At 38.4% G+C, this 15,240-nt stretch overlaps 1 protein-coding gene across 1 annotated transcript; it reads right to left on the bottom strand.

Annotated features, from left to right (window-relative positions):
- Positions 1-8,920: 8,920 nt before the first annotated feature.
- ruvbl2 (RuvB-like AAA ATPase 2) lies at positions 8,921-15,172 on the bottom strand. The gene is made up of 14 exons (XM_077546674.1): positions 15,064-15,172; positions 14,360-14,414; positions 14,205-14,260; positions 13,652-13,793; positions 13,439-13,568; positions 13,285-13,351; positions 12,328-12,434; positions 12,142-12,235; positions 11,826-12,044; positions 10,876-10,994; positions 10,364-10,483; positions 10,161-10,290; positions 9,914-10,028; positions 8,921-9,373 (listed from the first exon to the last, which is right to left on the bottom strand). The coding sequence occupies exons 2-14, from the start codon at positions 14,412-14,414 to the stop codon at positions 9,348-9,350; spliced, it is 1,380 nt and encodes a 459-aa protein (XP_077402800.1). The 5' UTR covers positions 15,064-15,172; the 3' UTR covers positions 8,921-9,347.
- Between the last annotated feature and the right edge of the window lie 68 nt (positions 15,173-15,240).

Below are 15,240 nucleotides of genomic sequence, written 5' to 3'. Positions count from 1 at the left end.
AACCCTGACACAAATGACGTTTAAAGTTAAATTTTTGGCTATAGACGTCAAAAATTCTTTTGAAATATTTCTATTAGTTTCACTTTTTTTTTTTTTCACTTTTGTTAACAAGAGTATGAAAACCTATAACTGGCAATGGTAGTGAATGAGTTAAATATATAAAAAGAAAATAATATTTATACAGTCATTTAAAACTTCCAGAAAAAAATAACACATTAAACGGCACTTTTGTTAGAGATGTGATGATTGCAGACACAAAATCAGGGAGTCAAAATTACAATCAAAAACAGGATTTTAATCTCAAACAAACAGAAAATTGAAGGAAGCGACTAAGGCCCCGTCCACACGAAATTGTCACGTCTCCTGTGTTCGTTTTTTTCATGTTTTGATACATGCAAAGCCATGTTTGTTCTGTAGATTGCAATAAAGTAAAAAAAAGAAAAAAAGAAAAAAAGTGTTTGTCTTCTTCGCTGATTCTTCTTCTACGCTTTCCGTTAACTCCCCGTGGCTGCGCTACGGCGCCACTCCAGACTTGGCATGTACATTACAGCCATAAAACGTTCTCAGCGTCTTCTTCTTGACACACGCAAGTCTTGAAATGCTTCTAAGGGTACTAAATAAGAACTAAATACAGACTGGCAAGACAACGAGAATCAACTGGACAAGACACAGGTGGCTGAGGGAGCTGATTGGCAGACACATTAACAAAACCAGGTGGACACAAAACCCAAAAGGATACAAGACATGACAAAGACATGAAACAAATCACAAGAAAACAAGACAACATGAACGCAAACTAAACGTATTCAAATTGAAATACAGATCATAACCAGAGGTGTCAAATCCAGAAAGTAAAAAATAAATTAAAATGTCACAATATGCTACGATTTGGCTTTAGCCACAGGTGCTTCCACTCAACTAGCGTTCCATAATACATTTTGCCATAATTAGGAAGTGAAACCTTTGGGATGTTAAAATGGTTTATTTACCAATTCCAGAAATTAGCACATTTAATAAATTAGTTGGTCGACCTCCAGGTTTTCCTCTCTTTTCTTTATTGTTGATTGCCAACAGAGAGGTTACAGGTATATTTATTAAAAATGGGGATTACAATCAGAGATAGTGCGAAAGAGAGGGCGAGGGCGAGATAGAAAGAGAGAGAGAGGGCGAGAGAGAGAGAGAGTACGCCCGCTTAATTGGGACCGTTGCTACATGTCGGGGGAGGTGGGAACGAACGAACTGACTAGTCGTGTCCTCCACACGCGGGCAGTTTGAAAAAGCTTCACGGACTGGAGGGGGAAATGACGACCGGTATTTACTGGAACTTACTCGGAGCGAAAGTTTGAGCTGAGAGTCCAGCGTCATGCTACGCGCTGTAGCTTCTTGCTAGCTAGCCCGCTAGCCTACAACCATAACGTGAGTTACACCTTCCAAACAAATCTTCCTCCCACCAATTCACTATTTAAACATCATGCACAACGTATACACGGCTAAACTTGTGACTAGGATAAAAGTTAATTTTTATCTATCTATCTATGTATCTATGATGTGGTTGCTTTCAGTGACAGTTCAAAAACAGCATATGGCCTTCAATCAATCAATCAATCAATCAATCAATAGCCTACATGCTTTTTAATTACACAAGGATTTTTGCTATTTGTAGGCTGCCCGGGTGCCTATCGCCCGCAAATAAATGGGGCACATTGTATAAAATATATATTGTGGTGATATTTATTTTTATTTTTGTCCTCATGAGCATACTCAATATTGGAGTACAAAAGTAATCCGGTTACATTACTTTATTATTATGGTACTTGGATTACGTTACTAACTACATTTTTTAGCAGGTAACTTGTAACTGTCATGGATTACATTTTAAAAGTAACCCTCCCAACCCTGATTGTAAAGAATTGTTTTGGGTTGACTTCCGCTTTCAGTCAAATCTCATGTGTGAACGGTCGGGCCCGAGGAGCCAAGTAACCTTCAGTCGTCCGCGTGTGTGCGTTGATGCAAGTCTCCGCATATCTTACATTGCCGTTAAAGGAGCTGACACATGTTCCGGAGGAGACAAGCGATGTCGTCCTCCTCGTTGCTGTCAGCTCATGTGGAATAAGAGCCGCGCTTCATGGTGGCTTGAGCAATGTCGTCGAGGGCACGAAGGCAACGAATCCAGCAAGACAAGAATGGCAAGTGATAGTCAGGCCTGCGGTCGTAGTAGCAGAAAGTCTTGACCCTTCGCCCGCCCTCAAGCGTGCTGTGGAGATCACACTGATGTCTCACCATGCCCATCAGCAGGACCTTCATTTCGAACCGCGGCAGTGAGGGACTCATTAGATTTGCATGCTTACCAACACGGATGTGATGTCGATTGGCAAGGGAATAGCGCTCGTGTTGTAACTTTGCTAAGCCACGGCGGGTTCATCGTCGCCGGCTAGGAATTGCCTCGTTTTCTGAATTAAACATGAGCAGCTTTTGCTTGACTTGGCAAACAGCGAACGATGTCGGTTGCCTTCGGTTGCCATCTTTAGCTCTCGTGCTTCCATATTTAGAACTAATGTTTCCTCCGCTGCGTTCACTGATTCAGAAAAAAAACATCCAGAGGCTATTTATACATGCGCCCATGGCCGCTTGCGTGGCAGCGTCTGCCTTCGTGCGTTCGTGTGAATGACTTGTGTGTGCGGGCTGAGGTCATGAATGGTAACAGCTCTGCATGAATGGGAGAAGAGGAACTAGTCGAACATGATGCGCAAAAAAATACTAATTAGTTCTATTCATGTAATAATCATCAATAATCATCATATCATACTGTATGTCACTTGTACTTTTTCTTGTCAAAATTGGCAGCATCATTTTACCAGGGGAATTTTAACTCATTCACTGCCATTGACGGCTATAGACGTCAAAAATTCATTGTAACTATTTCTATTAGTTTAACAGTTTTCCCACTTTTGTTAACAAGAGTTATGAAAACCTAGAATGTTTTTGTTGTATTACAACAGATATAACATTTGTGATTAATCGTGAGTTAACTAGTGAAGTCATGTGATTAATTACGATTACAAATTGTAATCGCCTGATGCCCCTAATTTTTTATAAACTTTTTTTTTATTATTAAATAAAAAACAATAAAATACAATTATTTTTATTTTATTTAAAAAAAGAAAAGATTATTAAAAATTAGGGGCGTCAGGATTTTAATCGTAATTAATCGCATGACTTCACTAGTTAACTCATGATTAATCACAAAATTTAGATCTGTTCTAAATGTACAAAAAAATTCTAGGTTTTCATACTCTTGTTAACAAAAGTGGGGGAAAAAAATTTTAACTCATAGAAATAGTTAAAAATTTATTTATGACGTCTATAACCGTCGATGGCAGTGAATAAGTTAAACTTGGTCTTTTCACAATGGAATTAAGAAAAATGAGATTTATTTGTACTTGGAAAGCTCAGGATATGAACTCACATTCACGAGCACCGCATTCCAGTCGCTATTTTACTCTCAATCACATTTAAGGAACATGACATCGACAATGAAAATATGGCAGGAGGGATATAATAATAAACGCATGATATGGGGAAACTACGCAAAAGGGGGTTGATACCAAGCGAAAGTATAGAATACTTCCATTCATGTCAGATCCAACCCGAGAGCTAATTTGACTGTGGAAAGTGAACCATGTGTGTTTTAGGAAGTCAACTTCTGCATTTCTGAGTGCCATGTGAGTCCAGAGGAGAATAAAATGTCATTTTAAATTACAGACAGGTTTAAAATAACACACAAAAAATGCAAGTGTGAACTGGATGTAATGAAGTTCCCAGGCTCGGTTGCCTTTCTAGCTGCAGTTTCGCAGAAAATGTAATCACTGGTTTTAATCCCACACTAACCACACTACATCTGTTGGACACAATTCAATTTACAGTGGAGCCCTAATTGTTCATACACTTGCCACAATCTGAGTTCATGTGAATTCTGACTGGAAATGACATAAGAAAAATGACGAAAGGCTGTAAAAAGTTATGTCGGAGATATGGGTGAAACTTAGTTTCTTATTTTTTTAATTAATAAAGATAAACTGTCAGTGAGGCATTTAACTCATTCACTGCCATTGACGTCAAAAATTCTATATTAATACTATTTCTATTAGTTTCAAATGTTTTTTACACTTTTATTAACCAGAGTATGAAAACCTAGAATTTTTTTTATTGTACATTTAGAAAGATGTGATTAATCGTGAGTTAACTATTGAAGTCGTGCGATTAATTACAATTAAAAATAATAATCGTCTGATGCCCCTAATTTTTAATAATCTTTTCTTTTAAATTAGGGGCATCAAACGATTAAAATTTTTAATTGTAATTAATCACATGACTTCACTAGTTAACACACGATTAATCACACATTTTAAAATGACTAAAAATGATTGTACATTTAGAACAGATAAAATTTTACTTAAATTTTAAGTACCTGACGCCCCTAATTTTTAATAATCTTTTCCTTAAAAAAAAACAAAGAAGAATTTTAATTATTATTATTATTTTATTTTATATTTAAAAATTCTTTAAAAAATAAATAGTCTTTTTGCATGACTTCTCTAGTTAACTGTTCTATCTGTAACCATCTGTTCTAAATGTAAAAAAAAAAAATTTTTTAGGTTTACATACTCTTGTTTTAACAAAAGTGGAAAAAAATGTTAAATTGATTGTTCAAATGAATTTTTGACGTCTATAGCCGTCAATGGCGGTGAATGAGTTAACTGCTATGCAGTTGCTATGTGCCTATGTTAGTCGCTCTTATTTTGTCGAGTCACTCTTATTTTGTAGTTGATATACAGTTATATATACAGCATTTGGTTCCTAATTCCACATTTCGCGTTCTCGCTCTCTGAAATTGGCCCAGGGTAAAGTGTTGTTTTAAACAATAGTACGCGTAGTGGCTATAAATATTGATGTAAATGGTTACTGATCAAGTTCATTAGGACACTTTTGAAAAATGGGACAAATTGACCTTAGAACTTTTTTTTCTTTTTTCTTTTTTTTTACTGTTTCTGATAAACAAATGTGACAGGAGGCATAATGCGAAAACAAGTACGGTAGTAGCAACCAGTTAAATACTTTAGACTCATACTGGGAACTTGTTCTGTTACCGGCATCCTTATTATAAATTCCATGTCTCTTCTTCCAACAGAATTAGCAGACAACTAAGGCTGCAAAAGGGTGGAAAATGTGAGGTTAAACTCCTGAAACATTCTGGAAACTTTTAGTGGTTTCGCCAAAAATAAATAAGTTGGACACTTTCTTTCAGAATGAACAAAGATTATTCATCAATCTATTTTCTGTAGCGTTTGTCCGAGAGGCAGGGTGCACCCAAGACGAGTAGCCATCCAATCACAATCACTCGCATGTCACGTGATTTATTGAAGACTCTATATTGGTGTGAATGTGTGTGTAAGTGGTCTACGTCTTGAGGTGCGGCCATTGATTGACTCCTGCAAGATCAGTTGGGACAGATTCCAGCTCACCCGTGACCCTGAACGGGATGAGTGGTGGAAAGAAAAAGATGGATGAATATCCTCTATGTCCCCACTCCCTCTTCCTATTCCCATAAATGAATGGAAAATTTCAACAATATTCAAAATTCCAGCAACTTAACTCATTCACTGCCATTGACGGCTATAGACGTCAAAAATTCATTTTAACTATTTCTTTTAGTTTAACTCACCCCCCCCCCCCACACACACACACACACACACACTTTTGTTAACAAGAGTATGAAAACCTAGAATTGTTTTTGTTGTACATTTAGAACAGATATAAAATTTGTGATTAATCGTGAGTGAACTAATGAAGTCATGCGATTAATTACGATTAAAAAATGTAATCGCCTGACGCTTCTAATTTTTTAATAATCTTTTCTTTTTTAAATCGCGTCAGTTAAATACTCATAAAAGACTCATACTGGGAGCTTGTTCTGTTACTGGCATCCTTATTATATATAGTTCGATTCCAGGCCATTGTGAGCATATTGAAGTATTTTTGAGCCCCTGAAGTACCATTTACCATATCGCACATTTTTCAACAACCTCATTTAACATCATTCCGTTTCATTACACATCTTTCAAGATCATTCCACATTTTTCGTCAACATATTATACTTTTTTTTTTCTTCTTCACCAAAATCATTCAACATCATTTCACATTATTCCATATTTTTCACTCAGCATGCCAGCATTCACATACAATTTCTCTACTTTACTTCAATATAGCAATAATAATTATTCATTATTTGTAGGTTCAAAATAACATTGTGGCCGGCGCGTGCATATGCTAAAAATGGCTTTAGTATCATTCATGTATTTTACAGTATTTACATTTGTGTATTTTTTTTTCTTCTTATTTGCTCTGCTGTTAACAAAGACTTGGATGCAGCAGATGTCTCCTTGCACAGATGTGAAGTTTTGATGCGCAGGATGCTTCTGAGGCAGGCCAGTGGTGCAGAAAAGGTCTCCCGAATCTCTCGAGTAGGCAAAATGTCACCACGTGTTAGCATGCTGTGCTTGCCTTGTAGCCTGCGGACACTGACACAAAGGGCTGGTACCAAACCAAGGGAAATGCTCCTGTTTTAAAGGATGACAGTAATGGTATGGCAATAAATGTGTATAGGATGTAATATAGGTCAACTATATTGATGCATGAAATTAATTCCATGTATCGATCAGCAGAGGAAAGCTGATTGGCATCTGCAAACATTAGGATGATATTTACCCACACATGACAGTAAGGAAAGAATATCAGCATACTTGTGAAAACTTGATTGTGAATATTGAATGGGTTTAACATTGATAATTGTTGGCCCGAATGTTTACAGAGCAGATCGGGGAGGGGAGGCCAATAAGTGCTGTGAATGCAGTAACAAGTACTACACACATCACTGTTTATCTTATTGACACACACACACACACACACACACACACACACACACACACACACAAAATGTCTCCCTTCATTAGACCAAGCAGTCAATCCCTCAACTGGCCGAGGTGCTGAAGGCTGCAGCCAATAGCAGCCCTGTGGGACTGAGTGGGATTTATGGGATGTAAGCAGCACAAATATCTCCCACCAAGCACTAAACATTAAATATTAACTACCGTGTAGGAGCCGGTCTGCCTACACTCAGACAGGTCTTGGTTCATTTTGTAATTGGTAATGAAAGAGATAGTCCTGGGTTGGTGAGCACACGCCTATTGTTTTTATTATATGAACAGATATTTTTAAGCGTGAAAGACCAGGGGAAAAAAATCAATACAATCTTATTGCTCTTATAGTGTGTGGGGGTACTCAAGACACCAATAAAGCACACCACAAAGAGGAAAAACGCCGCACACTTAGGGACATTTTTTTGCCACACCGCACACCTACTCACTCGCTGCCGTGGAAAATGGCCTGTATTGGGTTTTGAGGCGCCATATAGCCTAGCGTATACAATTGTATTAGTACAGCTTAGTGGCCATATGCGAGGGTTCGCAAATGGAATAAGCTGCCAACAGGAGAGAGATCTGACCCATTTCTTTAGTTCTTTTATTTTTTAAATGCTTCTAAATGTATTTTTAAAGCTGCAATCCCCCCCCCAAAAAAAATAACTTTACAATAAGCTTTTTATTTGACTATTTATGACTGAAATGCCTTTTAATGGCCAATAGTTTTCAGACTGGATTCGGGTCTGCGGATGTGACGTAATGTGCGTGGTGTGTATGTGAAGAACGGTATGTGCAGTTTCATTTTTCGTCAGCAGGTGGCAGTAGCGATTCGAAATGGAATATTCTACATTCAGTAGCTTTAATTGTGTACCCTTATGTATAAATGTGCCTATATGAATAACTCTGCCTTGTCTTGCCTTTATTGCACTGAAGAAAAAATACAAAAGATTTTTTTGTAATAGACAAAAAAACAAAGAAAAGTAAGATAAGGAAACAATAATATGACATTTTTTTGACTGACTTTAAATACGCGTACAGTATAGTGAGCCCATTATGATAGCACCTCTACGCAAAATGGTCTGATGTGATTAGTACAGTGACTCATGCGAGTTCAGAGCCAATAGAGGTGTGAGGAAATCTCTCACCTGCCGAGTGAATTAGCAAGAACACGCTGGTGCTGCTGACAATGACAATTTGTGTCATTGTCAGTGTCACACAAACACATAAAATACATGTGTATGGTAAGATGACGTTGTCAAATAACATGGGTTAGATTGCATTTATATGCTTATTTTGGTGGATTTTTTTATATATACATTTTGATTGTTCAGTAGAAGTGCAGGCGTTTCCCTTTCAGCAGTGTGCGAGTGCCATCTTGTGGCAGTCGATTATAAGTACAGTTTATGTCACTAGAATTGAATTACAAACGTTATACTGGAAGGGGTTTGCGGTCCAATTTATGTAACTACAGTATTCAAATATGGTTCTGGATTAATGTAACTAAAAGCCACAGTACTTTGTCACGTGAGTGCCTTTGTACAGCCTAGAATTGTTCCTCAAAACAAATCGTGCAACTTTAACTTGCTTGTGATGGACGTGACCGAGGTACGGCCCGAGTTGCATTATATTAAAAGTAATTAGAGTGTAACGTTTGTTTGTGAATACAATAGCCATTTAGTTTAATCAAATATTAAATTTAAAAAATGGGTGAATTGGGATTTAAAACCCTAATACTAAATGCATAGTTTCCGTTCAGTTAGTTATTTGAACAACTATATACTATGTGTATATATATATATATATATATATTTTTTTTTTTTTTTTTACTGACTATTCACAAAAAATGTTTCAACCAGGCAAAAATGTTCACTCATACAATATAACGGCTAATATTCTATAAATGGTTAACTTTGGCTAGAAAGAACACACAGCACAAGACAAAATTAGTTGAAAAAAAGCGGTTTAATCATTTTCATAAAAATAAAAAAACACAAAATGACAATTAACCAGGTAGACATGAGCAAATGTTCCTTGCCACTAGGCCTCCGACGAACATGAGTGCTACATGCTCATACAATGAAAAGTAAGAAGGTAAACTTGAAAGATTGTTGACTCGCTTGGGAAGAAAAATAGCCATACTTTATTTCATTTTTTTTAATTCACGTTTTGGATGGAGTATGAGTACAAACATGAAAATGATAAAAAATAAAGAATGGAAACGGCACCAGCGCTCAAACAAACTAACCCATAACATTACAAGTCAGTCAGTTATTGTTGGTTAATCCAAATTGGAGGAAAAGGTAGGAACGGGCAAACTGGGTTGTAGATGGACGACATTAAAAACGGACACAGAAAGAAAACATGTCTTCATTACGAGGTTTCCATTTGAGTTGTTTCTGGGAGGGAAAAGAATAATGTGCAGTTAACTTCTTAAATAATTCAGAAAATCTCTCCTTTCAAGGTGTCCTAATCAAACTTTATCCATCGATTTTCTATACTACTTATTGTAATTAGGGCCGAGCCTATCCCAACTGACCTCTTCCAAGACAAACAACAATTTACACTAACATTCACCTATGGACAATTAAAAAGATGGCCACCAAATGTTAACATAATAGTAACAGAAATTCAAAATTTTTGCTAAATTATATTTACATTTTTTTCTTATCTTATTTTGACATACACATAACACGGCACAAAATTTGGTTCATTGGTCTATGAATAGCTTCTTTCAAGATTATTTAAGATATCTCATTCAAGAGTGTGGAATTCTACTACTACTATAATGAGGAATAAAATATGTAACACTACTTGTGAAAGACAAAAAAAAAAAATCAAATTTGAAGTGAATACGTCAATCTTTATAGATTTGCTTTAATTTCACTCCCTTTCCTTATGTAGTGGCAAAATAAACATGATGCTGGCATGTTACTCACGCGTTTCATTGAAGAGGAAGGACTCCTGGTACTCCTTCATGTACTGAGAAGACCTGGCCTCATCCAGGAAGAGAGAGTAAACCTTCTTTATGTCCTCCACTTGTACCTCTGTGCCCTAAGGATGACAAAACGCACGCATGTGTGCGCGTGAGACAGAACAAAGTGGTGCCAAATGTACGGGAACGTTCAACAATCGCATATTCAAACATTTAGAGGAGGTCAAATTAAGCGCTTGAGGTAGACTGGCCTTGCGTTTGCGACACACCAAACCAGCCGTGCTGATGAGCTGCATGGCGTATCGCAGTGACGTCTCCATGCCGATGCGAGTCAGGACCATGTGCGCCTCGTCGCTCAGCTCCACATCCTCCTCCTCACAGCTGGAAATGGCAAAAACTTACTCGATAACAGGTGCGTTCCAAATTAGGGCGGGTTATGGCCAAAGAGCCTCACCGGATCTTTAGGATCTGCTTCGTCTCCTTTTCGGTGTACGGGGACGTGGCGATGATAAGCAGGCGATCCAACAGATCAAGGGGGATGCCATGAGGGCTCTGGTAGTTTGTGCCACGAATGCTGGGATAAAAAGACGTATTCGGAAATAGTCAAATGCCCGCCTCTACTTTTGACATCATTTACATAGTAGAATAAGGCAATGAATTTTTGGGGTGTCATTTCTGGACTATAAGTCGCTACTTTTTCCACTTGCATTCGACCCTGCGGCTAATACAAAGGTGCAACTCAACCGGCAGAGCAAAACAAACCAAGTGAGCCCAAATACAGTAGGAGAGACAGAACGAGAGCGAGACAATTTGCACCCTCAATATTGAAAAGAAAGTAGCGGGAACCCGGTGTGGTAGCATTAAAACACATGCGGCTTATATGTGTAACAAACCCCAAATTTAGCTAGCGCGGCTTACAGTCAGGTGCGCCTTATAGTCCAGAAATTACTGTAAACAAGAATATACCGAGTGATGCCTCTGTTGGTGGCCATAATGAGAACTGGGGACAAGTCACTCTCCAAGGCACGGTTCAGGAAGGAGAAACATTCCATGTCAAGCATGTGCACTTCGTCAATAAACAACACCTGGAAAGGGAAAAAAAAGTGTGCAAAGCCAATGATATAATAATAACTATAGACATGACTACAATGCAACTCAGAGCAAGAACCTACCCCAAAGTCAAAAAAAAAAAAAGCATAGTGCATACAAATATAATAATAATAGTAGTCATAATGCTAACTAGTTATTGTATTATTTGTATGCTTTTGCTACTTTGGTTTTGTTATTGCAACTTAATAAAAAGTGAACACTGCATACAAATAAAACAATAATAACTAATTAGCATTATTATTATTATTATTAGATTATTTGTATTCAGTGTTCCCTTGCTACTAGATTACATTTATCCGGTATGTCGTTACTAAGCAACATAATGACACACTCACTATATAGAGATCCCTATTTGGTGAAGCGAGAGTAGAAGAGTGAGTGAATGATTGTCAAAACATGTCATGTAGTGAGTGTATTGTATTGCTAATTTCTAGTTCTGTGTTTCTTAAAGTGTGATACTACTACCACTAGTGGTACACAGGATCCCTCTGGTGGTACACGAAAGAATGACTGCTTATGTACAATTCCATTATATTTAAATTTGTAGCACAATGCATTTTTGGTTTTATACTTTTATTTAGGTGCAATTTTTATTTAACTCATACGCTATGCATTTTAATTAATGTTGGTCATGAAGGTGGTACTTGGTGTAAAAAGTTTGAGTTTGGACCGACCACATTCCATTGATGTTGTGTGGAAAACTGTGTTGTATTATTTGGCATCTGTCCAAACTAGGTCACCTAAGGATTTTGTATAGTAATGTATAGAAGACCCACTAATAAACCCCCAAAAAAAGTGACACGTACCCCTGGAATGATCTCCGCCTTGCCCTCTTCTCGCCATTCGCAAACTTTGGCATTGATCTGCTCGCGGACTTCCGACTTGATCTCGCCAGTGTCTCCGGAGAAAAGAGCGAGGAAGCCCTGCGTGCGGCTGTTGATGACGTCGATCTCGTGCAGGGACACCGTGTGCACCACCTCCTTCCTCTTCTGCAGCTCACCCTCTGGACACTGCACGAACTGGGTCTGCAAAGAGAAACAAATGGCTGTACTGTACCTATAAACAATACAACTTTCCCTATATCCCCCTTTTTTTTTGGGGGGGGGGGGGTGTCACTAGTACCTGAGCTCCCATGGCATCATAATCTCTGGCTCTGGTGAACGAGCGGCCCAATTTGCTGATCTTGCCAGTGGCTTTGTCGATGGTGATGACATCACTGAGAGAGAAAAATGTGTCATACCTGAGTGATGCAATACTCAGACACACTATTGTAACAGTGCATGAAAAATACAATGAAAATAAACCTACCCCGCTTGAATCTTCTCTTTGCTGAGACTGTCAATCATCTTGTTGCCCAGGTCATATATTGTCTCCATCTCGGTTGTCTTTAGAGTCAACTTGCCCACCTTGGCACCCTATTAGGTAGGTATGATATATAAATATTAATTTTTATTATTATTTATTTTCTATTTGTAATAAAAAGGTGGCATTTTCCTCTAACTGTCTCACAAATAATGGCTTGTTAAGAGATGGGAAGTAACAAAGTACAAATACTTCATTAATGTACTTGAGTAGTTTTTTCATTTCTTTGTACTTTCCTAAGTATTTATTTTTAGACTACTTTTAACTGTTACTGAGTCGCCGTACTTTTTACTGGATGCATTTTCAAAACAAGGTTGTTACTTAGACTTCGAAGAAAAAGCAGCCATCAATGTTTCTTGGCTCTGCGAGGGCAACTACAGCTGATAATTTGAACTTTATGAGAAGAACGCTGCAGACCACCCAGTTAAGATGAAAGACAGTTTAATCGTGTCAGCGAGGAGTGGACCAGCAACATGAGCGAGTGATACTAGTCAGAGTCAACTGGCCGATATCGACCCGCCAAAAAGTGGTAAGCCTTATAGCTCATATTCTTCAAATTGTGGAAACATCCAGTAAAAATACTTTTTACTTTTACCCGTTAAGTACATTTCAGAGCCTGTACTTTTTTACTTGGGTAATTGAGTGAGTAATTTTACTTTTACAAAAGTTGTTTCTTTTTCACACAATTGTACTTTTACTCAAGTAGAAAATGTCAGTACTTTCCCCATCTCTGCTTGTATTACGCAATCAAATACAAACGGCGTGCGCCATTAGAATATATCATCATCATGCGGCACTAGGTAGCATGCTCGGTTAACACCGTAGATAATGTTTTTAATTGAATTGTTTCATATTTATGAGCGTAAGAATAGTTTGGGGCCAATAAAAGTGTACTTAACGCACTGTTCCAGTGGCTGGCCGATCAATCTGGATTTCTACGACTTCTCCTTCAATAATCTCTGTCTCCTCCCTGTAAAAGAAAAGCACCTTTGCATTACAACTTTATTTAAAAAAAAAACAAAAAAACATTTGACGATGTCCATGTTGGCCCACTTACTTGATCCGCACTCCGATGGCTTTTCGAAAGGCTTGGCTGAGTGACTCAGTCTTGCTCATCTCCAGCGAGAAGATCTCACTTCCGGCCAGCGCTGTGAAGGGGGTGTCGGGGCCGAGGCTCTGGGCAATACCTGTGGGTGAAGTTGAATTTAGCTTGGGTGTAGAAGTGCAACAATGAAGCAACACTCTCATCCTTATTCCATTCTGCTCTCACCCATGGCGATGGCAGTCTTTCCGGTGCCGGGCTGGCCCGCGATCAACACTGCTCTGCCAGCTATGTGGCCATCTTTGATCATCTCGAGGATGACTCCTGCTGCCCGTCTGGAGGCCAGCTGGCCAACCATCCCCTGAGACACCTGCAGGGGAATCCTAAAAGTTAGTTTACCATCCCGTTTCTGTACAGATAGTCTTATTTTAGGGTGGCGGTGAGCTGGAGCTTATTCTAGCTGAGAGTGGGAGAGAGGCAGAAAACGATTTATGGCAAAATAACTGAGCGCACATTATCAAGTAAAAAAATTCAAGTCTTCAGCCCCTCACTACGTTGCAAATGTTAAACTACATTGACTATGATTTGTAATGCAACTGTTGGCATATACTGTTTTTATGCTGTTATTTTCTGTTTTCTTTTCATTGTCTCTCTCCTCTCAAACCTTGTTGTGTCTTACTTCATTTTCAGTAGCTATCCATCTGAACACATAACAACAAAGGGAGTATATACTTTTACCAATAATTTAGTATTGCAATACTATTGTCTGTGATGTTCTTACTTGTCTTGGTTCCAAAGCATCATCCAAACCAAGGCCACGGATGTGAGAATGGGCACCTAAAGACAAAACACAAATAAAAATGGTGACACAAGATTGTTGAATAATAGTTTATGTACTACTGTTTGTAAAGCATTTCTTGAAATGCACATCCTTACCAATTCTCTCAATCCGTGTGATGTCACGAACCTCTGGTACTTTAGTAGTCGCCATCTGTAACAAGCGAAAAGGCCAATGGAATAGAAGATAGATCGTCTATCTTGGCAAAGAAAATGCCCCTTTTTTTTTGTTTCTAGTAGAGGTATTAATTTTGATGTGTCCTATATGAAGACTGTGAAGCGAAGAGCACACTTGTTCGTATAAATGTCAAATATTTACAGTTCAGTAAACATTAGAGACTTAAGCACAATACTGCCCACGCTTTGTGTCGAGGGGGCCGAATATTTCCTTTGTCCACTCTGGTTGTCATAGCGACCGTTACAGTGAATGTCCCAACACAAGAGTAGGAAAGCATAGCGTTAAACAACGTGCTATGACTGGCTATTCCCAATGCGTCTTCCAACAGGAATATACATGTGTATTTTACTTTTATATTAATATACTCGTGAGAAAATGTTGAACAAATGATTGCTTTTTCAACAGCTGTAACATGCAGAGTGTGGATCTCGCGATTAGCTATGTTAGCGGACTAGCCAAGTTAGCTTCATTCATTTGTTTGTTTATAATCTTGTACAGCGGGTTATATTCAAATCAAGGCGCGCTGTTGGGCAAAGCGAGAGCTTGCCTGCTAAAACGCACACGACGTGTCCATGTAGGAAGCTAAAGCGATTCCGAGCTTGCATAGTGTAAACGCCAACCTCACCTCCACAGGCGGAGTTGTCAAAACGTGAGAACGCGGCGCTTCTTTCTGTGAGGTACGCAGACTAAATGAGTCCGGGGAGAAACAAGGGTCGATTAAATTAAATTTCTGAAACCGGAAGTTGACTGCCCTCTACCGACACAGGAGAAATACTGAAACCAAAGTTATCTTGTGTTACAG

The sequence above is a fragment of the Vanacampus margaritifer genome, chromosome 16, assembly GCF_051991255.1.
Source record: "Vanacampus margaritifer isolate UIUO_Vmar chromosome 16, RoL_Vmar_1.0, whole genome shotgun sequence".
Lineage (NCBI taxonomy): Eukaryota > Metazoa > Chordata > Actinopteri > Syngnathiformes > Syngnathidae > Vanacampus > Vanacampus margaritifer.
This window is presented reverse-complemented; position numbering and strand designations above follow the sequence as displayed.

Bases quoted from the DNA above. Each gene is read 5' to 3' on its own strand.
- ruvbl2 (XM_077546674.1), bottom strand. From the start codon at position 14,414: ATGGCGACTACTAAAGTACCAGAGGTTCGTGACATCACACGGATTGAG. The intron at 13,569-13,651 runs GTGAGAGCAGAA...CTTCACCCACAG, and splicing joins AAAGACTGCCATCGCCATGG to GTATTGCCCAGAGCCTCGGC. The intron at 10,291-10,363 runs GTGAGGCTCTTT...TGCCATTTCCAG, and splicing joins AAGCAGATCCTAAAGATCCG to CTGTGAGGAGGAGGATGTGG.